This window comes from Cucumis sativus, chromosome 4 (assembly GCF_000004075.3).
Source record: "Cucumis sativus cultivar 9930 chromosome 4, Cucumber_9930_V3, whole genome shotgun sequence".
Taxonomy (NCBI): domain Eukaryota; kingdom Viridiplantae; phylum Streptophyta; class Magnoliopsida; order Cucurbitales; family Cucurbitaceae; genus Cucumis; species Cucumis sativus.
The window spans coordinates 17,707,734-17,733,483 of NC_026658.2; the positions used below are offsets into that span (position 1 = coordinate 17,707,734).

The 25,750-nt window shown below is 32.2% G+C and overlaps 2 protein-coding genes across 3 annotated transcripts; both read right to left on the minus strand.

Annotated features, from left to right (window-relative positions):
• Positions 1–253: 253 nt before the first annotated feature.
• On the minus strand, positions 254–10,939 carry LOC101216488. Of its 2 annotated transcripts, none has more exons than XM_011655503.2 (16): positions 10,476–10,939; positions 10,105–10,212; positions 9,681–9,848; positions 9,138–9,437; positions 8,946–9,031; positions 8,140–8,224; positions 7,843–8,055; positions 7,245–7,304; positions 7,003–7,082; positions 4,042–4,361; positions 3,873–3,964; positions 3,667–3,793; positions 2,209–3,359; positions 1,859–2,145; positions 1,537–1,704; positions 254–1,422 (listed from the first exon to the last, which is right to left on the minus strand). In XM_011655503.2, the coding sequence occupies exons 1-16, from the start codon at positions 10,734–10,736 to the stop codon at positions 1,311–1,313; spliced, it is 3,618 nt and encodes a 1,205-aa protein (XP_011653805.1). In that variant the 5' UTR covers positions 10,737–10,939; the 3' UTR covers positions 254–1,310. The 2 variants fall into 2 exon arrangements, with proteins under 2 accessions (XP_011653805.1, XP_031740589.1); XM_031884729.1 differs by having other exon boundaries at positions 9,138–9,464.
• Positions 10,940–21,182: 10,243 nt separating this feature from the next.
• LOC101216002 (WAT1-related protein At4g08300) lies at positions 21,183–24,560 on the minus strand. Its single transcript, XM_011655504.2, has 7 exons — positions 24,255–24,560; positions 23,999–24,061; positions 23,799–23,915; positions 22,779–23,022; positions 22,509–22,667; positions 22,267–22,418; positions 21,183–21,693 (listed from the first exon to the last, which is right to left on the minus strand). Exons 1-7 carry the CDS (start codon positions 24,464–24,466, stop codon positions 21,516–21,518), a joined length of 1,125 nt encoding a protein of 374 aa, XP_011653806.1. The 5' UTR covers positions 24,467–24,560; the 3' UTR covers positions 21,183–21,515.
• Between the last annotated feature and the right edge of the window lie 1,190 nt (positions 24,561–25,750).

Consider the following 25,750-nt stretch of genomic DNA (forward strand, 5'->3'; position numbering starts at 1 on the left):
ATCAAATGTTCTTTAAAATTGACAGAATTGTAGATGTTATATAATTATTCATGTTTATCCATGAAGAGATCAAAATTCAAAGTTAAAAAGCAAGGATTTTTTACATAAAATTACACAAGGATACGTTACTAAGAATTAGGGGTGCATCAAAACCCAATTATCCACATTTACAAAGTTTTATATAATATGTACCAATGATTACCAATTTGTTCAGGTTTGAAAATGTCATTACTCATTAGTGTGAACAAATCTGGAATCAATGGTGCACAAGTTTCATAATGAGAACGAGGCTATACTACAAATCCAATACTAACAGCAAAATCCTAGATGTCCAATCAATGAAAACTTAACAAATAGGAAATTATCTTGATGGAAGATTCAAAATACAAATGCCACTCTGGAAAATTGATTGCCTTCCACTTTTAGAGATCCATTTCTCAAAAAGCAGTTCCTTTTAATTAAATTGAGAAAATAAAGGCTGAAGTCCTATTATTGATGCCAATTTTACCGAATGATTCAAAAGAAAGGTTGAATTACAAAATTAGTTTGCAGTAACACTTCCAAACCAACAAATTTGTTCTTTAAAAATTCGCCAACCCATTAGAGAATTAAAATTTTCAAATTCCATTGACAATTTGAATTTAAATCCAACAAATCAACTTTTTTTTAAAAAAAAAATAGTCAGACCTAGTTGACATAAAAGTGATATTTAAGAAACCTACCGGACCATTTAAAATGTACGAGAAAAAAATGGATACAGATTTAAATACTTTTTTAAAAAAATATTTAGAAAGTCAATCCAAACATGAAATAAAAAAAGAAAAGTGACGTCACCGCTTATTTAAACCTTAGAACCTAACTTCACATGTATACACTCCAAATCACGAGTAGTGGTCAATATGGAAGTAACTTTCAAAACTACAAAACGTTAGTGTGAAGAACGACGCATTCAAGTTCATGGAAATATGCGAATGCTCCTATCATGTCAAGGAAGGGTTTTTTAGGCTTTCAAAACAAAGCAAAAAAGTGAAAATCTAGACAGTTTTGTTGATAAATAAGGATTTTCTATTAATTACTGCTATAAGTTACAAAATCAATCAGTGTAAGCAAGCTTGATAAAAACGGGAGGCAATCTAATCACAAACATAAACGACCTAAAAACCTAATCTAAATGCAATTAAGACCTCCCTCTCAACAGCTTTATTGAGCTATTCCCTACAGCTATTCAATTATATCATAGTAACATAAAGGTGTTAGTGAACTCTACCTTGTTAGCATCATTCCTTGGGAATGAATTGCTGAAAATAGTATCAACACCCTTGAATATCTTTGTATGGAAGGTTAGATTGTCCCAGCAATGTTATGTCTTCGGGGGAGAACAGATGAGAACCAGTACTCAAGTAATGTCGTGCAACCCGTCCCCTACATTGCAAATCAATCAAGAATGATTAAGGAGTGAAAAAAGATAGAGCGTAACGAGTGACTATTAGAGATGTGAAAGGAAGCCTGTACTTAACTCTCGTTATAGCTACATACCTTCGTCTTTTCGTCTTATCAGGGCCTCTTGATATACGTAAAGTTTCTGATCTTGAAATACAACGCAATGAAGAAAGATATTCAAAGAATTGAACACCTTTCAGTGACAAATACAATCTGTTTGGAGCCACCTTCTGAATTACGTCGAAGAGGTGTGATTTCATATCTCTGCATAGAAGACATTCAGAACCGTGAGAAAAAGAACAAACATGTGAAACTGAATCTGTAAACAATATGGTCAGTCTTTAGGAAATCTTAAAATTTTGTTTTTGGAAAATTTGAAATTTATTTCTTATATTTAATTTTAATTTTCGTCTCTTACCTGTCTAGCATATGACAATATCCTGGAAGGCTCGGTTTCAAAATCTTCGTAGTGGAAGAATGCCTCAATAATTTACCCAATGCTGCTGTATTAGTTGTGGAGGCAAGCATTTCTGATACAATATCCACACTGCTATCACAGCCGACATGAGAACCCGTGGTAGCAATATCGTTTGCAATGAGGCTAAATCCATGCTGAGCAATTGTAGATGCCATCTGCAATTGCTCACCTCCCCAGGAGAATGAGTCTGATTCCTCAAATTCAAATGTTGGTGTTTCCAAAATATCCTAGAAAGAAATACAGTTAATATTATGGGAGTGTTTGTGATATACACAGTCTAAAGGACTTACTTGTGGTTGGCACGAAGAAAGCAGGTCTGAATCTGAAATTAGATGGCTCATTCTGTGAACTAAATCGATGATCTGAATGGTTTCTTTCTTTTCTGGCGTGACATGATCTCCTAGAAGATCTAAGCGACCGAAACGAAGTTGTTTCCACAATTCTTGCACTGAATCACCTGACACTTCCAATTCAGGTTTCTCTACAAATTTGGACTTGTTAAAGTCTATACGGCTGCACTCATCCATCACAGGATACCCTCTGACATTGTTTTCCATATGTCCATTACAAGAAAATCCTTTCCCCTCTGGGCAAGATAAATTAAATACATTGCAAGAATCTTCCAAAACATCTGTAGTTTCTTGAACAGTATGTGAAGGTGAACTAAAACCATTGGCTTCAACTGCTAACACATTATCAAAAAGCTCATCCATAGAAATTTCTGGACTGGCACCAGCATCACCATGAGATACCATTTTGGGAAACAGCTCCATATCGTGGATTTCAGTCTCAGGAACAAAAATTGATTCTGGCACATATGACGTAGCAGCAGACATGGACATCTCATTCACATGTACACCTGCAGTTTCTAAACTTGGATAATAATCTTCCACAGGATTATCTGACATATGATAAAGCAACCCATTTAATGGGCTTGGGTAATTTGGAGATATTTGATGGTGAGATGATAATAAACCGTCATCTGTATTTGATACTAGAGAGCATTCCTTGTTGATAGGAATATCTTCAGAGTCAGAAGACACCACCATATCTAGCCTTCTTCGATGCTTCTTCCTGGGTAAAGGAATGGGGGCTCCTGAAATATCAGAACACTCGTGTGCAGTATCAAAATCAACTACAAATTCATTGTGATCTTCAATTGAGCCATTCCTACTCAACATTGCTGCTTTCTTGGCCTCTAAAAGACAGCTGGCTTCATAATTTTGGTAGTTCAGACCATTTTGCATTTCCACTTCATTAAATTCACCTCCATCTGTCTCCATCAAGCAAATTGTTTCCATTTCTATTAACGTCTTTGTGATCACTTTGTCAACTAGCTCTGATAACTGAGATGGGAAACTCCATGGCATTATCACCGGCAGTATTTGATGGCCAGCATCAATATCAAATAAAAGCGACCCATACTTTTTCTGAACTTTATCTGCAAGATAAAATACATCAGTGAGATAAATGATCAACATAATTAAAAATCATTTCAAATATTTCTTTTGAAAAAACACCAGGACCTGCATTTATCGAGCAATAAACTTGTTAAAATTAAAGCATCACATAGCCCAATAATAGTAAGACGAACTTAGGAATGGTAGAAGAAGAGGGCTTGGTGTGTGTGAGAGAGAGAGGGGGGGGGGGGGGGGGGGGGGGGGGAGGGGAAGAGTGGGTTGGAAGGGGATGTTGATTAGTTATACGTTTAAATTGCATTGTATATGTACTTGGATAGCAATACTGACCTCTAAATCTTGTACCCTGGCTCCAGAACTGGAGATGCATAATGGTTTTCCGTATATCTCTGTGGCAACAATGAATAATGCGCTCAAGTAAGCATGGTTGGATGCTGACTCCTTCAGAAGCACAAATCTGAAAGGATAGCAATAAGAAATCGAAAGAATGGAAGTTCAAGTAATATGCCACTAATAGATGAGCCAGAAGCACATACCTTATATAAATGACCGAGTAGTTCCGTTGATGATGGTCGTATAAAAGAGATCTGTAGCCTATCCAAATTAACAGGGAGAACAGGATCGCTATCTATAGTTCAAGAATAAAACATGAGTGAATTCATCATTGTAAACTGTAAAATCACTTCAACAAGTAAGCACTCTTACTATTGCTGGTCAAAATTATGGGTCCCTTTCCTGTCTCAGCGATCTCTTGAATTGCAGAAATAAAACCACGATCCTCGAGAAAAATGATATCCACATCCTCTAAAAGAATTAAAGGCTTAGCTTCAACTTGATTGTTGAGGCTTTCAGATGCCATGTATTCAAACTCCCCAACACCTTTGAGGTAATCTTTAGAATCATCGTCTGATAAAGGGATGAGTTCAGTCACCTCACTAGCTAAACATGTAGCTGCTGTACTCTCTTGAAGAGAGGAGCATTTCTCAATAAAATTGTTCCTCGGTCCCTGGGATTTTTTTACTGACCTATACGATACCATCTTTCAGTCATTCATGAAAAGGTTTATGGCCAGCAAAAAAAATAAATTGACAGAAAAATTGATTGTTGGTCGAACAATATCAAAATGGCCAGCCAGGCATAGTTGAATGGTCTCTTTTAGAAGAAATCAGTGATAAATATGCACTAGACATTGAAATTATAAAAAATGTTCCTCAACTTTGTGGTTTGTGTCAAAAATACCTATAAACTTACTTTGTGGTTTGTGTCAAAAATACCTATAAACTTTCAAAAGTTTCAAAAATGCCCTTAAACTTTTGAAAGGAGTTCAAAAATACTCTTTATCGTTAGTTTTACATGGAAACCGTTAAAGTTTTGTTTCAAAAATACCCCCGAACTATTTAAAAGTTTCATAAATACCCTTGAGCTTAAAAAAAAGTTAAAAAATACTCTCATTAATCCAACTTTTACACCAAATTTCTTAACACCCAAAATAAGAACCAAAATTTTAAGTTAAAACTAAAGTTAATTTACATCGACATGTTGATATTTCCTATTAATATAATTAGATTATTCTTAGGAGATATTATTATGGAGATATTATTTGATATTATTTCCTTAAGTGTATTTCTCTATGGTTATATATAGGCTTGTATCTCTACGAAATAATGAATGAAATATAGATTAATTCCATAAAATCAACATGGTATCAAAGCTCTAGGGTTTTTGCCTTCTAGCCTCCACATCCCGTTTGATCTCTGCCTCCGTTGATGAATGATCAACGGAGGCAGAATCATCTCCCATTAGCCGAAGTCGCCCCTTAGATCTGCAAATCCGCCATTGTCGTTGCACCTTCCCTTTGCCACTCATTGCTGTTCAAATCTGCAACTATCCAAACCCCAGAAACCCCATTCGTTTTTCACTAGCGTCCGCGGCGGCCATCTCCTTCATAGTTCTTCGTCCGACCTCTTGTTTTTCCGTTAGCCAAGCAGCCGATTGAACCTCTGTCAATTGAAGCCGAACGCCCAGCCGAAGAGTTTCGGTTTTGTCCGTCGTCCAAGAAGCTCCGCTCACCGCTGCGTTTTGTTGTCGTTGCTCCATCTTCTTATGTTGTCCCGACAGAACCCATGAAACCCCATGTCCTCAGATCCTCGCGTCCGCCCCCAATATGTTCCAGACCTGTCTGATTTCGTTCAGACCCATTCTTCATGTCTGCCTTTGAAGTTTAGATCGAAGCCCAGATCCAACGACGCCTCCATTCTGTTTTTGTTCAGATCCGCTAAGCCTCTCTGCTCCATTCAGTTCAGTTTCCGTTCTGTTCGCCCCAGATTTCCCATTTAATCTGATTCTGACTTGCTCTAGTTTAGTTGGTTCGGTTCCATTCCGATCCGACAAAACACTTTTGTCCAATCCCGACCCTGTTTTCGTCCAGCTTTGATTCTACTTTGCTTCAGTTTTGCTCTTTCATTTTGCCCCTCGAAGTTCTTGTTTTGTTCTTCCTAGGTTCTGTTATAGATCTCTATACGAGGATCTATGTTTCTATCCCAGAAGTTTTTCGTGAGTTTGTTCTAACCTAGAAGTTCTTTGTGTTTGTTCTTCGGGTTTTTTATTCTATTCTAGATATATTGTTTCTTTTCTTAGTTCTTAGCAAACTCAAGTTTGTGATTTCAACCTAGAGTTTGAGGGAGGGTATTAATATAATTAGATTATTCTTAGGAGATATTATTCTGGAGATATTATTTGATATTATTTCCTTAAGTGTATTTCTCTATGGTTATATATAGGCTTGTATCTCTACTAAATAATGAATGAAATATAGATTAATTCCATAAAATCAACATTTCCGACGATATTTTCACATTTCCATGAGTTCGATATCAATATAACAGGTGAATCGATATTTTCATTATATTGTAAAAAAGACACGAATCACAAAAACACAAATCATGAAAAATAAACATCAAAATGACACTGTTATAAATAATAGTCATCTTTACTTATTTGAAAAATAATAAAACATTTATTTACTTAAATTTATTTTTTAAAATATAATTTTTCCAAAAATATCCATCGAAATCGTAATTTTTATCAAATTAAGATTTCAATATATCCATCAACATCGATATTTTAAACCTTAGTTAAAACATAAAATTCCACAAAATCTCACAAATTTTCAAAATAAAAATTTCTTACAATTAAAACACTAATTAGTCAAATAAAAAAGTATCACATTCATAGATCTATGATCTATTAGACTAGCACAGTAGGTTAATAGTCAAATACAATTTTTTATTTGACAATTAACTATATTAATTACAACAATAAATATTGACATTGGTTGTGTTCGTGATCTATGTTAATAGTTAATAAATTTAAGTAATTTTTAACTTATTTCGACCTCAAAGGCATTTATTAAACTTTTCAATAGTTCAAGAGTATTTTAAAACAAAACTTTAACGATTTCCATCTGTTTTTTTTAAGGGCAATTTTTAAACAGTTGAAAATTTAGGAGTATTTTTTACACAAACCCTAAAGTTCAGGGGCATTTTTGTAATTTAACCTATATTTTCCTTTCAGATACCAACTACATGCAGAATGAGCAATATTATATTAGTTAAGGAAGAAATTATAACATGGAGAAATCTAAGCCAAATTTTAAATAGAACGCACCATTTTAGCTGATGAGATTGTAAAGCCTCTCCAATCATCTGCTTGAGAACAGCTCCTGAACGAATGACAGATGCACTGAACTGAAGGACAATGTATTAGACACAGTAAAGTTCATATTTTTAATAAGAAACAATATTTGTATCTATAATCCATCAGTCAAAAAAGGAGTTACTACAGACGATGGGGTAGTGGAAACCACCACCATAAGGAATACATTGCAGAAAAATGCAAATTAGCATTACCTCAAAAACCCTGAAACCATGCTCTTCAGCACAGGCATGAACGGCTGCAGATTTCCCACTCTGCAACCATATAGAAACATTAGAACCAAAGAGGGAAAAAAAATCATAAACAACTAAGAGAATCGGTTCCCATATTCATAACCTTCAATCTTAAGAGAGATGTGGGATCTACAGCATCAAAAGTAATAAGCCTATATTGCACAGTTTAAATTGAGAATAACAATGAGTTCTTCTAAAAATTACTTCCCCAAAGGTAAGAGAATATCAGGATCCCAATTAAGGAGGCAAGCAAAAATAGACAATGTAACTGGAAACTATACCATATAAACCACCAATTTGAAACTCAAAGAAATCTACGAAGTTGCTGGAGGAAAACCTAAATCAAAGACTTACATTTTCCATTAAACTTCTTGACTATTTGCATCTCTAATTTTTTTCAGTTCCTAATCAATTTTGGTCCCCATTTATTTGTAGAAAAGGAATTAAAAAGAGACAAAAGTAATTTCTGCACACCCCAGGTTAAACTGTTTCAATGAAAACTACAAATTACAAGGAAAAAACGTAAATGATCAGGTGATGATAGTGAGTTTCTGCATACCCCAGATGATCCCGTGACAAGAAGAACGTTTTTCAGGCCATCCTCTTCATCTGGACTCTCATAGTCAGAATCACTTTGGGAACAGTAACCATTGTTATCTTGCTTCTGAAATTTCTTCCCTCCAGCAAAATCTTTTTTCTTCTGTGAATTTCTTTCATACCAGAGGTGTAGCCACTCACTCAAGAACTTGACTGATTCGAGATTACCACATACCTGCAAAACCATGTGTCAAAAAATGGATGATAAAAGAAAACAGAAACTAGAAAGCTTAGTTGCTAAAACGGATTGGGTACCAACCTCCATGGCCGTCCTTGGCTGATACTTATATGTCCATAAACAATTTTTGGAATGGCTTTGACAACGAAGATAGTAGGACTGCATTCTATTATTATAAAACAACTTTTAAAATTCCAGGATGAATAATAGGAGAGAAGCAAGAAGAAAATTAACCATATATGATTCAAGGAAGATCATAATCATCTCTCCAGAGAGAAAAAAGATACCTATTGAAAACTACCAATCAAATGTTGAAACATTTAGAAATGCAAAGAGCATTCATAAGGATGAATGATGCATTAATTGAACAACGATAATATAATCCAAGAAACTATAAAGATAGAAAACTACAAGTTTCCTTATATAAAGTATGAAACGACCTGACTTCAAGTTTGCTTGTCAATAATACTAACACTAACATTTGCAGGCAGCGTCATACACTGAAGCCATAAATCTTGGCAGCACTCAAATTATGGCTCAAACTCAACAGTTCTACATGACATGCTTCTTCCACATCTCAGTTCAATCAATTGCCACAGTAATATAAAAAGACCCTATAAAAAGAAGCATGAGAGCTGGCCAAATATGCTAAAATTCAACCCACAACCCACTACATGCAAAATTTTAAACTGAGTTGTAGAACTTTCAACTTTCGATTCAGAATGTTTATTGTTTGTGGAGGGTAAACTTATAGTGTGGAACTGGTAGCGTTTGAGAGCATAGTTAGAGCAGGCAGAGTTGGGGTGGGGGGTGGCGGAGATGTTAATCAAAACTCATGGTTCTCTAAAGAGAGATCAAAGAACTTAATTATTCATAACAATAATAACCTGTCCTGAAGAAATCTACTTTGATGCTCGGGAATTGGCCTTGCTTCAAAATCACTAATCCCGCGTGTTTTATTCAGGTTATCATCCTGGCAATAATTCACAAGAAAGAGATGATAAGGTCAAAAGGAGACATTGGCAGCTACAAGTAAGAGAAGAAAGAAAGGAAACACTTGAATGCAGGATGAAATATACCATTTTTGAACTACTTAGGAGGTGATGGAGCATTGTCTCCTGGTCAACATCCACACTGTATACACTTGACGTTAACTCTTTAAGGCATTCTTGTTTGATGGAATTATGATCCACGGGCTCCTCAATTGCACCATTAGCAGAATCGGAGGGTGCCAACACAATTGGAAGATCGTCTAAACTTAAAGACTTTATTGAGCTTTCACATACTGATGAACAAGTTTTTTGTAACGTATGAACATTATGTATAATATTTCTGTCAGTGAATGTCCAGTTTTTCCAGTCTAGAGATAGTTCATCATCCTGCATGGTATTATCAATATTATCACCCTGGAGGAAAAATAAAAGATCTACCCTTCAACATTTTGAGGAGAGTGCTTAGCAAGAGCAGTGGGCTACCAAAGTGTTAAATATATATTATTAGATAGTACTATCTCACAAACATATTTACAAAAAAAAATTGCATGCGCAAAACTTCACAAATTGTCTGTGGCAGAATTTCATATTTTTTGCAGCTTGACGAAGTTATGACAAGAAAAACCATACCCCAGTTTCTTCAAAAACGTGGATTGGATTACAATCAGTTCCAGTTTCCTTTTTCTCAACAGTGTACCCTCTCTCTGCCGATTGAGTTGCCTCCTGACCTTTCTTCCCTGCTTTCAGGGATGAAAAGAAGGGATGCATTTGCCTTCCTGCAAACATCCGTGAATTTTCCTGGTGATACGAATACAGTTTAGGGATGGAGATTTAATTGTTCAATATCACGACATTAAACAAATATATAAGCAATAATCATTCCGTAGAATGACTCCTAATTTACGGGTGGGCATTCCAAAATTGAGATATAAACTCAGATCTCTACGGGTAACACGTTGTGAGAACACAAAATAGCATCTATTAGAACACAAGTTCACGGTTGACAGGCGGAACTAGAAATTGTGAGAGTTCAACAACAAACTATGTAACTGACCTCTCTGGTCATTTTGGCCTCCAGACGCAAGTCGGGAATTGTTGGAGTTGTCTCTTCAAAATTCAAAATTTTCTTTGGCGTCAAGTTTACTGCTCGCTTTTCCTTCGCCTGTTGAATGTAGAACATAATTATGTCACCTTAGAGATTATTATAGTTTGATGTCGAGGTGCAGAACTATTCTAATTTGAATTTCCCAGAAAACAAAAAATAATAGAAGGCACATCATATATCGTATTCCAGTGCCTAATTGCAACAGTATCCCAGTTCCCAGCACAAACATCAAGTAATTTAGTCTAAATGGACTAATCCCAGGCCTATTAACAAGTATTATGAAATTAAAGTAGTAATTTATCTAATTAAATCCAATTCACCTTCTTTGAGCTTCGCGATTGAGGCGTCGTCTTCCCCTTCGACTTCCTTTTCTTCTTGCCCTGACTACCGCATAATTCCTCCTCCTCGCGGCAATTGTTCACCTCCTCCCGATCGACTCCATTCTCCTCCTGATCTTGAGGCTTGTGAGGAAGCAGCGTAGACTGAACCAGTTTACGTGGAACAGTTCGGAGCTCCCGTTTGGCGGTCTCAGTGGCACCAACTTCCGTCGCATTCACGGATTGCAGAGGCGGAGTGTCCATGAATTGACCCCAAATTGTGAATGTTCCGATGAGTGAAAATTAGGAACTAGGGTTTTGAGAAAATTGAAGAATCTGTGAGAGTGAGGTTAAGCATTGTTGGAAAGGAAACGTGATCCGAAGTAGAGCAAGAACCCCGGAGGGGAAAAGGGAACAAAAATTGGAGGGAATCACTTCGTTTGTTCCCGCGCTCACGATCTACCGTATCTTTTTAACTCCTTATTAATTAAATCTATAGTTCTTAATACTAATACTATGATCTACCAGATTTTCATATTATTTTATTTATTTATTTTAACGAACTAGAGATATTTATGGAACAAAGTAAATCAATCACATTTCTTTCAATTTTGTTTTATAGATACTCTATTTTTTTTTGTTTGTTAGGAAAAAAATATAGATATATGATCCCGGTGACATTTTGCTACATTTGTAAATATTTTAACGAGTTTTGTCATTTAAAATAACTATTTCTTCGTGCACAAGGAACCACAACTTCATCTCATAATAGGGAGATTAAAAAATCCAAACAAAAAATGAATTTAATATAGCAAAATGCATCAATTTATGGGTCACTTATAAAGTCTCTAGGAACAAAATAAATATCTTTAGGGGTCATGAATTGAGAGAATTGGGATGAAAACAACGTTATTGAAAATTATTGATGCCCAAGGATAATAAGTATAGGAACAAGATTGCTGAAAATTAAGAATGTTTGAGTTTTGGTGGCGGATGAGAATGTATGAAATTAATGTTTTTGTATTTCATTTGTAAAATTAATCATCAAAACTTTATAAATTTTTATTAATTGATAAACAATTGACCTAATTCAAATTTATGAGAAATTTTAATTATTTAGCTATCAAATAATAGTATTAATTAAATATGAGTTTTTAAAAAGTATAAAAATAAATTAAAATATTTATTAGCTATATCAAAAAAAATTTAATTTTATTTAGTGATATTCTTCTTGTTTCTTATTAATAGAATCTGAAATTTAGCTATAACTAACCGGTAAATATTTAGTCAAATTTACTATTTTTTACCATTTTTCAATTAAATAATTAATTGACAACTATTTATAAAATGAGTAATTTGATGAATTTATATAATCGTCAAATGAAATAATTAATTGATGATAAACTAATTATAAAATTACTAAGAAATGAATTCATATTATATTAATCATAATCATGGTGAGTACAAATATAATTAATCAGTAGTGTCGGCTATTTACCATTTATTTAAAATTAAATATGAGTATATATGTATATACATAAACTAATTTATTAAATTAAAATAAAAAAGTAAGTACATATTAAATTGTTTATTCTCGAACAAGCACCAAACTCAACCTCTAAAAGTTTCATCCTGCCCGACAAGCACGGAGATTAGCCTTGGGAATAAGCTTTTAACTTCTCTGCTTTCTATTTCGGCCAAACAAGCATCGAAATTAGCTCGAGAACTCAATCTCTAAAGTTTTCTATTCTTCAGCTCAACTGGAAAACACCGAGATTAGACTCGAGATTTTGTGTGCCGAATATGCTGTCGAGTATAGAGAAAAAATTGTTATGGGATGTAAATATTTTGCCTAATATAAAAAATATCCAATGTATATATATATTAATTTATTAAATTAGGGTAATTAAATGCTACCGTAATTTTATAAACCACACATTTTAATTTTTATGTAATTAATTTTAATAATATATAAAATAAAAAATTATTAAATTAGGGTAATTAAATGCTAACGTAATTTTATAAACCACAAATTTAATTTTCATATAATTAATGTAAAACAATTAATTTTAATATATATAAAATTAAAAAAATGTATTAGAAGAAAAAGAGAGTGAAAAGAAAAAACTCATAATTTTGAATCGATATATTAATATACACAAATGATGGATGTGAATATATAAACTACTAAATTTTGTAGCAAAAAGGGAAATGAGACTCATTTTCACTTTTATTCTCATTCCAATTTCCTCACTCCAAACAGCCCTTCAAGAGCGTTCGGAGAAGGAAATGAAAAAGGGGGAAATGATTATGAAAATTGGAGGATTGTGAAAAGTAAAAGACTATGATAATTCAGGTTTAGTGAAAGAATTACGAGGGGAATACGATGAACTTTGTTTGGGAAGGATTGCGACAAAGAAAATGTATTATTTTTTTAAAAAAATCGTAGCCTTGTATTTCTTTTAAAAAATATGAGTCTACTATTTTTTTTAATTCGTCTTGTAAATCCAATACATGAATATTTGTTTCTTTTGTAATTTATCGAAATCACATTTTTATTGAAAAACATGTTCCATTAGTTTTCATAAATATAATGTCAATTTTGAACATTTTGTACGTAAGCGTTTTGTGTCAATAAATTAATTGATGTGTTAGGTGCGAAAACAATTATACCTCTTTTTTCAAATTGATGTTGTACATGTAATATCAAAAAAGCGCGAAATGTTAATGATCAATGTAAACAAACGACGAACAACATAATTGCATTGAAACGAAATGAAATATGGAAAAAAAAATATTCGGAATGCAATTAAACGGTGATGAATTAAATAAGTAATATCTTCCCTGTAATTTGTTTATAAATAGTATTGAAACAATTTTCAAATAAAATAAAATAAAACATTTTATAACAAAAATTTTAACTAGTCATATAATTTGAACTTTTACTATTTTAAATTGTTTTATGTCATTGGATTTTTTCTAAAATTTGTTCTTTTTGGTGTGAAAATTGCTTGAAAGTTTAATATTCCAAAGTCTTCAATCTTTCAAAAGATTTTGATCTCGAGGTTGACATGGAGAGCCTGTAGAAGTTTGAATATTTAATTATTCAGAGCTTGAGTACTTCGAGCTTCAATTCTTCATTTAATCCAATATTCTTTAAATGGATGACAAATGTCTCTATTTATAGATAAATTTCATTGACTTTAGATGGGTTTGGGCTCATTTTCTTGTTGGGCTTGGACTTGGGACGTGAGTCAATTTATTTATTGAACCTGAATTGGATTTAGTTGAATGAACTTAATTATCCAAAATCCAATAAAAAATAATAATTATCACAATATTTGTTGTGATGATATGGTAAAATTTAATTAACCAAAATTTCATACTCGACATAATGTTCTTTTCTTCTGCTGAAAGAACAAAACTTTGGAGCATAATGCTTCAGGTAACATTATTAGTTTCTACTATATTTGTCATTTTCTCATGGGAATTGAATTTGGATGGTTTGGGTTGTTTTTGTTTTTGTTTATTTTCGGTTTCCTTGTTTAGACCATGTTTACTGGGAGCTTATGTTCGGGAGAGTTTAAAAAATTAATTTTATGCCTATCAGATCTCTGTTTTTATAATGTTAATTGCCATAATTCAATTTTCACACAATATTAAAAAAAATTTTCAATTGGTTAGGTTATTCCACGACATTAGTGAAATACAAACTAACTACACTCTATAACATAAAATTAAACGACGAAAAATCATTATACTTGATTTTGCCTCATTTGGTTGCTGGACAAGTTGTTTTAGTTTTGCCATGTCCTAAAAGAAAAAAAAAAACGATTTTGCTATATTTTAAAACGAGAACTTTAAAATTTATATTTTTCTAGTTGAACCCTTTTTATATTTAGTTTTAAAACGGAAGGCGGATGATTTGGACCCAAATCCAAAAAGGCCCAAGCCCAAATAGTCTACGGAGTTGACAAAGGCGAATCTCACACAATACCCAACAGAAGCTCTATACAAGTGGAAGAACGTTCCCCCATTTTCACTGTTGGGACATTTTAGAACTTGAATGATTCAATGAGACCCCCAAAATTTGAGAACTCTCTGCAAACCTTATGGACCAAAATAATTAAAATCACAATACTTCCAACAATTGAAGATCTCAACATACTAATAACTAGACCTTTCCAAGAAGTTGAAGCTATGGATGCACGAGGGGAACAAACTGTCTTTCCATTTGTTAGATGTGTTTCTTTTTATGCAAAATAACCACAAAAAAAAAAGCACTATTAAATATTATTGTTGTCGAGTTGATTGCAAATTTCTTTTAAGGTGGTTGACACAAAAGTTGATTGTCAAAATTGATGGTAGAGTTTGATGCGGTAGTTGTTGAGGTGAGTTGGATGCGATGATTGTCAAAGTTGGTTGTCAGTTGTGTTTACCTTAGAACGATCATCGACAACAACCATATAGTGATACCATATTAATATTTAATATTGTATTCACTGTCTTTTAAAAAAAAGAAAGTAGTATTTCACTAGACAATTAATTACTATAAATGAAGTCCACAAAAATAACCAAATTAGATTATATTGTTAAGAGATTAACAAAAGAAGTAATTCAAATGAATATATTGATACTAAAGTATTGTTCACATTTATATAAATAAAATACAAAAGTCAAGATAATATTACCAAAGACTTTAGGTTTGTTGTTCGAATTCTACTTTAATAAAACGTTTATTTATTATGTATATAGCAGATTTGGTAATGGAGTTCATTAAAACAAGCCCTACCTCAAACATACAATACCTCTCTCTCTCCTCGGCTCATCGTTTTGAAACTTTTGAATCAAACTTTTATTGTACCAATAAAATAAAATAAAGATATATTAAATTACTATATTTTGATACTGTATCCTATTTCTTTGGATGTATTTGTTGGAAATGGTGTTTTTTAATTGACACGTCACAACTTTGATCAACAATTCTTTTTGCAACAAAAAAAAATGGGAGGCTATTAGAAAAGGAATGATGCTTCATCTACATGGTGAGATATACTTCTAATGTTGGATGCTGATGGAGCAACCAAAATTACCGACCTAGAAAAACTTGAAAACCAAATTCATGCAGTACTTAAGTAGGAAACTTCAAAAGATTCAAGCATTAAAGTGTATGATATTTTTATCACTGCATTTGGTTCTCATGCTCGTATTGAGGAAAACAGCTTTGGCTATAAGAAAGTTGTTTATTAACGTTCGTTTGAAGAGGTGGCTTACCAGCATATGGATATCTCTTAGGCCATACAATTCGTGTGACTGCTAGCTATTCATTTCAATTTTAATCTATCGTGGTAGCTTATTTTGTTTGATGGCAGCTTATTTCTATTGATGAATAAATGGTTTATTAGAAAATAATCTAAAAGAAATAGATGAACCTGTCTATTTTTTAAGAGTTATGTTAATAATTTATTTTGATTGATATAAAATTTGGAGAGATAATTATTGGTCTTAACATAACATATTAAGCTAAAATCTTTGTTCGATGGTTATGAAAATTTGAGTTTCTCAATCCAAATTGAATTGTAAAGTTAAGAAAGATGGAAAGTCGTTAATGCATGTCGTGGACCAAATAGTTTTGTGTTTGATAATTCGTAAAAGACTTTCCACTCTCATTCTCTTTATTTTCAATATTGTCTTCGATTTGACTTGAAATCTTTATAATGGATGTGCTTTATTTATATTTCAATGGTTGGTGTGAACTAATCTTATTCTGAATTTATTTTAGAATGATTTGTTGAATCAGACTGAGGGCATGATTTATGAGACTTGGAATGAAAACTCAAATGAGTAGATTGATGAACTAATTTATGTTGATTGTCATTTATGTTTGTGCTAGAGAGTCTAAATCCTGTCAATTTACATTATTGTGATAATATGTATTTTAGTTTTGGTGGGTTTATTACATAAATGGTTCCAACGTAGACAATCATGATTTAATTGGTGGTTTATTCCATAAATTTAAATTTTTACATATGGTATATAAGAATTTAGATAGTTTATTTCTATGCTATATTTTAGGATGATATTCTGTATGTATATTTGATGAGCATATACTAATATTTCGTGTAGTGTTTGATAAATTTATGTTATAGTAATGAGATGCTATTGTGATAGAGTTATGCGTCACTTACTTCATGAATTGTCACATAATTTGGATAATTTTATTTCATGTCTATATTTGAGCATCATATGCAATATCGTTTGATAAGTACATATTGAATATTTCTTTGGCAAGCATATTGGTTCATAGTTATTGTATTGCTATTAATACCATAATTGAAATGTTATTACGATGAGTTTGAGTTAATCAACAAAATGGTACCATGAAACTTTGGATATGTTATGCACCTAAATATTTGGAATTGTAGGAGTGTCAAACTAAGGTATCATATCTAGTATTCAAGAAATCTATGGTATGATTGAAAACGTTCGACTATGTTTATTGATTATGCTCATAATAGTGTTGCATACATATTTATATATTTAAATGATAAATCAATTTGTGAATATTGAGACACTATTGCGATCTCTTGAACATGTCTATTAGCATGTTAGTATGAGTAAAAATATTTATCATGTATGTTATATTTGATAAAGTTATGTATAACTCGCATCATGAATTGTTAAGTTTTGTCGTACAACATCATTTGCATATTACTAAAGTTTAATTTGCTAGTAGTATGAAAATATGCCAATTCGTTGTTTATGAAGCTCATAAAATTTTATGGAAGTTATGATATTCTCTAAGCTATCAAATATATGTGATATCTTATAAGGCATGATGACTTATACCCTAAGTTACCCCTAAAAGTGGTATCATAGTCACGTCGTCCTTGATTTAGCCTTGTTAATATAATCCTCAGGTCGAACAAAGGTATAGTGGAACCTTAAAAGTAGTAATGTTGTTATCCATGGTTGAGCTCTATTGAATAAGCAATATGCTCTAGAGATGAGTTAGCCTAACTAAATAAGAGTTAAATAGATATGAGTGTCTATTTTAGGGGAGGATCGTTGGGAATGCAACCAAAGTCCCATATTAGATAAGGAAATTGATCATAAGTACATAGGTGCAACTTTAGACTTATGAAAAATATTTTGAATCAAACGTGAAATTTAGAATGTTTTGATTCTTGTTCTCATATGACTAAATTAGCCACCGTAGAGCGCCTTAAAAGCGTTTGTATTTCGTATGTGATCTTCTAATACATCAAGTATATTTGTAAAGAAGATATTCAACAATGAGAGCTTGGAAGAATCAAATTTCTTTATTATGGCCTTCAACTAGTTCTTGAAAGTTTGATAAGGAAAGTTTTTAACAACACTTTAGTAAATATTGTGTTGAGAAGTGAATTGTAGATATATGTGTTTACTAAAAGTTGCTTGGAGTGTTGATTGTGTGACTATATGTTTGTATGTTGGTGTAATTTATGTGATACAAACATAAATGTTAGTAATGTTTTAAAGTTATCACATTTTGAAGTGAAAGATTCATGTGAGACTAAATGTGATGCACTTAGTAATATTGTGAAAGTTTTGATTTATGTCAATCACACATTGAATGCTATTAAAGAGATATGATATTTTAATAATACTCTTGTAAGAACATCTTATGATGCTAGTATGAGCCTCGAGAAAAATAAATGAGATAGTGTTTCTCAATGTGAATATGCAAAAATTATAGAAAGTACTATGTTTTGATAAACTGTACAAGATGTGTTATTGCATATGTTGTAAGAAGATTGAGTACATGTATACACATTAAGATTATTTTACTGTTTTTCGTCATTTATTAAGACATCTTAAGGTTACAATAGATTTTGGTTTGCATTTTAATTATTGTTTACCATACCTAGAGAGGTAATGTATGCAAACTAGGTAACTTAGAATGACAAAGTAAACCTTACCAGCGGATACGTGTTCTTAATGAAAAATGTACCATTTTATGGGGACATGAGTATGAATGATATAGAAGCGTAATGAGAGATGTCTCATTGTGGGGGGCTCTATACCAGTATAATTTTATTGAGATTCATACCCTGTTATAGAGATTGCCAATAATAGTATGTGATGGCAATAGAAGGCATATTCCCTTGAATATGAAGTTGTGAAAGGATAGTTGAATGAAAGAAGTATCTTCTCGAAGTCTGTAAGGTCTGAGGAACTTTGTAAATCATCTCTCCAAAGGCCTAACAAGGAGAGTAATTCTAGGATTTTCAACAAGCATGAAATTCAAACATTTATGGTCCATAGCCCTTTATTTGGGTGGTCTACTGCGATAGGCTTGATGGTCCATAGCCCTTTTCTCGGTGGTCTACTGCGGTAGGTTTGATGGTCCATAGCCCTTTTTTTGGATGGTCTATGTTGTAGGCTTGATGGTCCATAGCCAAGTGTGGGCAATCCTTAAATGGATTTAATGGATGAAAAAAACCTTTGAAAAATTCCATAGCCCTTCTTTGGGTGGTCCTGGTATGGACTTGATGGATAATTGGAAAATCTTCATAGCTCAATTTTGAGTGGTTTGTCTTTGACAAACTTAATGAAGTTGGTCTTGATATGGACTAAGATCTGAAGCCTTCATAGCTCAGTTTTGAATGGTCTATTGTGATAGACTTGATGGAGCAATAAATGTGATTGTGAGAGTGTGACCGCCTTATATGAAAAAGTTTAAGGATCTTTTTCTCAAGCTTTCACGTTGACTTGAGGTTCTATGTGCATGACTTTAAATAGCACAATTTTGAGTGGTCTATTGTGACAGACTTTATTGCAGAATCAATGGAAATTTAAGAAGTAAAACATGTTGTGAGGGTCTCAACCGTTGTTATCGAAAGTTCAAAAGGCAATTAACTTACTTTTGATGATTTGGATTGTTGCCCCACCTCACTACGCATCAATTCAAATCACGCATCAATTCAAATCGAAGGATATTGATGTTTAAGTTTATACTACTTTTTTCTTTGCTCAGAAAAAATTCTTCCTTACTATTTTAACTATAATGCAATGATAGTCATTTGTGGGGGATTGTTGGGAATGCATCATTGTAGTGTTTTCTAATTGATATTTCAATTGAAAATTGAAAAATATTATTATTTATTTTATTTTATAATTCTAATAATTATTCTTTATATATATATATATTACGTAAAGAAAGTTTTTTTGAGGAGTAAATTATTCTTCTTGCCAAAAACCCTAGTTTTTTCCTCTGATTCCTTTGAACAATCCTTTTCTTTTTTATTATATTCTTAATTACGGCGAGTGCACGCATGAGTTAAGAAAGTTGTGTTAACCTTGGGGATCAACCGACATAAGCAATTTAGCATCAAGGTCGCGCTGAATTTTGCTTTCAAGATAGTGTTTCGACACGGCACAACTATGATCAACAATTGTTTTTCCAAGCGTATTTATAATTAAAGATTAGAAGGTTCTCTTAGAATAAAATCTAATTAAAATACTACAATTTCTTACTAAAAAGTGTTACATACCTAAATTATTGCACTTTTCTAAATAGAGATGACTAAATTATTATAAATAAAAGTTAAGAAATTAAATACTTGTTTCTATTAAAGTTCAAGGACAAAAAAAAAAGACTGAAATTTTAATATCTATTTATCATCGTTCGACACACATTATTAATAGTCACATAACCATGAGAGTGACTATTGCTATTTTTTTCATCCTGATGGCTTTTTTTAAAAAAAAATTCAAACCAAAAAGCCGATCTTGTATTAATAGTGATAATTATCCTCACTTATTTATCAAAGATCACTATTTGCCTAATCTAACGAGATCGTGGTGTTTTATATTATGAAATACAAAAAGAGAATTTTGATTTAAGTATTTTATTATGTTTGCGATCTATTTTAAACATGGAAAACTATAGTGTTGAAAATGAGTATCATCACATCGCATCATGTCGTGGGAAAAGAAATTGGAAAGTTTCTTTAATCCCATATTGTGAAGATACTTTTTATTAAAGCCAAAGTGAATGTTCTATCATTTCCACGTTCGATCTCTTTTCTTTCTGAATCTCATCATTTCCATCGTTGAACTTTGAAATGATTCCTTCCCTTTTATTTATTTACTATTTTCAGGATTCCTTCCTTTTCTAAAATTCGTTCCTACACTTTTACTTTGCCAACTGATCCATACTTATCTTTCTAAACATATTTAATTTTAGTTTGCATATTAAATATATTGTTATTTATCTATTTACACTCATTTTAATTTTCTTCTCAGCAATTATCCCACATGATAAACTTGACGCACATAGATTAAAAACAAAAGATATATATAGAAAATGATGAGTCGTCGGCTCGAACTTGCTTTCTTTCTTCTCCCACACATGATAAACAACTTCATAATATGTGAGTTCTTACCAAATTTATTTTTGCTTCTCCTTACAATAGACCTATGATTTCCGCCTGCTAAACCTATTGACAGTCATGGGTTTCTATAGAATTGAAAACACAGATTATTGTGAGAAAAGGGCAATCAATTTATTTGGTCATTTTTTTAGTATCTAACAGTTGGAGGTAGGAAAATTGGAACTACAAACTTTGGAATATTACTAATAGATTCGAAGGCCAGCTAAATTAAGCTACTGTTGGCATCAACTTTGTTAACTATGAGAGATAAGTAATAGACCAAAATTAGAAGTATATAATAAAAGTTATTGGTTTTGATAAAGACACAGCAAAATATATATAGAATTACATGATCTTTATAAACATCATCATCATCATAATTATATGAACTCGAAGCCCCATATTTTTCTACATATGACAAAGAGTGAAATTATACGAGCCTAAACTCGTATGATTTATATACTTAAACCCACCTCTAAAAAGAAAAGAAAAAGACACACCAACATTTAAATATATATTTTTCTGCAGAAAAAGATGGTTGATGAGAAAATTAAAGTTAAAGGAAAATTAAATGGGGAAAGTCGTTGGCAAAATGAAAATGGGCCTCCTCTTTCACAACCCATCATCAAGCCGGTGGAGCTTTTGAAGAACAACGCTCGGCGGCGGTAGTTTCCGGCTCGTTGGTGATCGGTAATTCGGTGGCGGCGTTGCTTTTTTGATTCGTCAATTTATTTATGTGGTCTTTGGCTTTTCCCCACACCACTAAGTATAGCCCCATCACTATGAAAATTGCTCCTATTATGCTGCAAATTAAACAACACCGAAAGGAAATTTTAATTTTTGAATTTTTAAACATTTGGAAAATTATTATTTTTCTTAATAATTGATTTTTACATTAGGATATCGCATTTTGTCTTCCAATTTTGACCTCACAATTTTATATGAGTGACTCACATTTCAAAACTGAAATATTAATTAGCTTAACCATTATATTACTGTAATTTGTGTGGTATTAACTTTTGACTTTGATCGATTTTGACTACCTTTTTAACTTTATTTCATTTAGTTTGTTAATGGTTAAAAAGTAGTTATTTTGGTCATTTTAAAAAATAAATAAAATAAGAATGAAAATGATTTGATCAAAGTGATCATTTTTATGAAATATCCTTCCTTTAAATAATTTCATATTTTCCAAAGAAAATTTTAATTGGGCAACAATTTCCAAGATGAATTTTCTCAAATACTTCATAAAAAAGTAGTTATGGAAGTGTTGTGAATAATAAAGAGTAAAAAGAAAATGGAAATCTTTCAGAAAAAAGAAAAGATGGAAAAGGAAAAGGAAAAGGAAAATGAAGAAAAAGTAAAATAGTAATTACCTTCCAAGGTGAATTTGCTCAGCCAAAACAATGGAACCAAGAATGGCGGTAATAATCATGCAGAGAGGTGTAAAAGAGGTAACAAAAACTGGGCCACGTTCCCGAATTACCACACCTTGTATGTAATATGCAAGTCCAGAGCATATCACACCCTATAATAATATCATATATATATTATTTATTTGTTAAAATAAAAAATAATTAAAAGAAATTTTATTTTATTTTTCCTTTTTGGCCCTTACAGTATAAACAGCGGCAAGAAGACGAGAGTCCCAGCCGATGACCCACACGGTAAAGTCACGCTCCATAATAAGCGTCACGATGGAGCCCTCCACTGCACCGGCTACGCATATCAGGGCCGTTAAGGACAGCTCCGCCGGATATTTTCTCAGCGTGAACGACTGTAATCAGTGGTAGTGGAGTCAGACTTTTTGTTTCTAAATTATATTTTAATATGATTGTTCTAGTATAAAGTCTCAAGTGTTTTTGAGAAAAAAGAGAGTGACTATTACTTGTAAGATGAAGAAGCCCGACCAACCCACAATGCTGCCGAGGAGCATGAGGGTGCCGAGGACCCAGTGCTGGTCAGCAGATTCGCTGCTGCTGCTGTTGTGGGCGGCATGTCGTCCATGACCGTGAAATATGTCGACGATTGGTCCTTTGTATAGAGTCATCACCATTGCTCCGCCGATTGTTACCAATGTTCCTGCCACCTTCGCAATGCTACGGATCTTCTTGAAGTTCACACTTTCTAGCCTGATTAATCGTTTAAGAAATGTTTTAAATCTCGTAATTTTGAAGTGTCGTTCCAAAATTGTTAAACAAAAGATTAATAAATCCCATTTCATAGTTTTTTAACATCAAACTTCCATCTTCGATATCCTTTCAATATTTACTATCTTTTAAACTAAGTTTTAAAATTTTAAAACTTCATTTAGAAAAGAAAATAGCTAGCAAACTCATTGCCATTCTTTCTTCGACAAAGGTGATAATAAATAACTCGCGGAAAAAAAACAAACACAATCTTAAATGTTAGGTTTAAAGTTGTTATGGAAAACAAAAGCACTAATTACTAATTTAGATTCCTTTTATTTTGATACATAAAAAAATTGAATATATAGAATAAGTTAAATTAGGAATAATATCTAATTAGCTTTTTTTTAAATGGGGATTATATCTAATGAAAAAATTAAGAAAAAGGATTAAATTAGGAGGCAGTTATTTAAATTAAATTAATTGAATTAGCGGCGATTTTAATTAAATCTTACTAAGTAAAAATTAAATCTTAAGCTACTAAATTAAAGTATTAAATATGTAATGGATGCATATCAATAATTAAAATAGGGGACAGTTGTTGAGTTTCGAAAGGCACAGTGAATAATAATTAAATATAATATTGTCCAAAGTATATGGGATGCGGAAAATAGACAAGAAAATAAAAATATGTTTGGAAAAAACTAAATTAGAATAGCCATAATTTTGGAAATATAGTGGAAAATGAACACTAAATTATATATTAAAAATAAAAATACCTGAAAATGAGAGCCATAATGAACGTCACTGCAGGTAGAATATTGATGGTGACAGAGGTAAACGTTGCTGAGGTAAGTTTCAAACCCACATAGTATAGATTTTGATCCAACACAGGCCTGTTTTGATTCAAAATCATAATTTATATTAAAACAAAACCCACCTTAATTAATCAAATCGAGTATGTGTAAGTAATAATTACTCGAGAAATCCAAGGAGCAAGACTCGTGCAAAGATTCCTAATGTCATCTTCGGCCTTATCTTTCTGCAAAATAGTAATAATCCAGAGTTGAGTTAGACACTAACAAATAACTATTAGATACAAACTTAAAAAACATGTTAACATCCATCATATTTTAAATTTGTTTTTGTATATCTCTAATGGTATATAATTGATGCATGCCACACATTTTTCTCCAACATGCATGAGGTCAAATTTTGTAAGATAGAAAGCAAACCTTTCGAGGACGATAGCAAAGGGGGTGATGACAATGGTGGCAACGACGTGTCGATAGACGGCGAGAACGTAATGGTTCATCCCTTTCTTAAGACAAAGCATGGTGATAATATACATCCCTGCATATCCAAATTGCAAGGAAACCATAGCCAGGTAGGGTTTTATTTTTTGAATCATTCCACAAAACATTGCAAGCCCTGTTTCAGCACCCATTTTTTTTCCTCTCCTTCAATCTAGATTTCTCTCTCTAGATGTTTGTAAAGAGAAGAAGATTTAATGGTTTCAAGCTGGTGAAAAAAAGGTGAGAGCTTATGGGCTTCTTATAGCTCATTAAAGCAATAGAAAAGGGGAGGGAAAAAAATAAAGCAGAAGCACTAATAATGTAAGATTTTGGCCTTTACTTTGTTTAAAATAATAATATATAAAATAAGTATATGTATTATCCATACGTAAATCACATCATGAAAATAGAAATCCAACTACGTACGAATATGAAATTTATTCAAATTGTTCCAAACAAAATTCAAAATTCACAACCAGACTCAAGTTCAAGTGAAATTGAGAGACGACGTAAAAAACACACATATAAAACTTTCTTTTAAAATAATTGAGCTAATAAGCTTGGTCTAGCAAGCTACAATATAATCTCACAAGGGTCGTCATAAACTCTCTCATGAAGTGTAGATTGACGAATATAGATGGAAGAATATTATATTATAAATATTTTCATTTGATAATCAGCTTCCATGCGAAGAAGTAAACTCTAAAAGAAAATTTTAACCTTTCTCATCTTTGTGTTTAGGAAAACTATATACTTCATGTACTAATTTACAAAGATTAAAACATGATTTTAGCTCAACGCCACATACTGATACAAGCAACTCTAACGCAGGTTAACCGGGAGGAGTATAAGATTAACTAGATCATAAAAGCAAGTTGGTAGACAACTTACAGACACAAAAGACTTGAACGATAACAAACGTGTGTGAGTTTCTGATGTCAACAAAATTCATTATGGTTGTTGTTGTTATTGTTATAATTACTACTTATCATTATTAGTGAGTAGGATGAATGGAAAGGTAAGAAAGATGAGATACATAGAGCTATTATTAGGATATACATGAAGACATTTATATGAACATTTTTTCATATATTTATTGTTTTTTAACTTAAAATATTTTTGGTGTTTTTTTTGTTAATAATAATAATGTGTTTTTGGGAGTGGAGTTTTGATTCATTGACCATCAAACATGTAAGAAGATATAGCTGGTTGGGATAGTGCTTTTCTAGCGATGACCCAATAAGACATTGGTTGTGTGGAGTTTATTCTATTTTATTTCATTCTTTATTATTATCATTTTGGTAATTACTCAATGTTTTTTAAGAGTGGACACTACTTTTTTAAAGATTTAATCCTAATTAAATAGACAACAAGGTAGAATTCACTAATCCACATTAATTAACAATTATTACTATATAAAAGGGGTCTGCTTTTTT

What these genes read in the sequence shown, in the direction of transcription:
- LOC101216488 (XM_031884729.1), bottom strand. Translation starts at nt 10,736, where the DNA reads ATGGACACTCCGCCTCTGCAATCCGTGAATGCGACGGAAGTTGGTGCC. An exon ending in AGGCCAAAATGACCAGAGAG is followed by an intron (nt 9,849 to 10,104) that starts GTCAGTTACATA and finishes TCGTATCACCAG; the next exon opens with GAAAATTCACGGATGTTTGC. An exon ending in ACGTTTTTGAAGAAACTGGG is followed by an intron (nt 9,465 to 9,680) that starts GTATGGTTTTTC and finishes TTTTTCCTCCAG; the next exon opens with GGTGATAATATTGATAATAC.
- LOC101216002 (XM_011655504.2), bottom strand. Translation starts at nt 24,466, where the DNA reads ATGGGTGCTGAAACAGGGCTTGCAATGTTTTGTGGAATGATTCAAAAA. An exon ending in TTTGCTATCGTCCTCGAAAG is followed by an intron (nt 24,062 to 24,254) that starts GTTTGCTTTCTA and finishes ACTATTTTGCAG; the next exon opens with AAAGATAAGGCCGAAGATGA. An exon ending in GAGCAAATTCACCTTGGAAG is followed by an intron (nt 21,694 to 22,266) that starts GTAATTACTATT and finishes TTTAATTTGCAG; the next exon opens with CATAATAGGAGCAATTTTCA.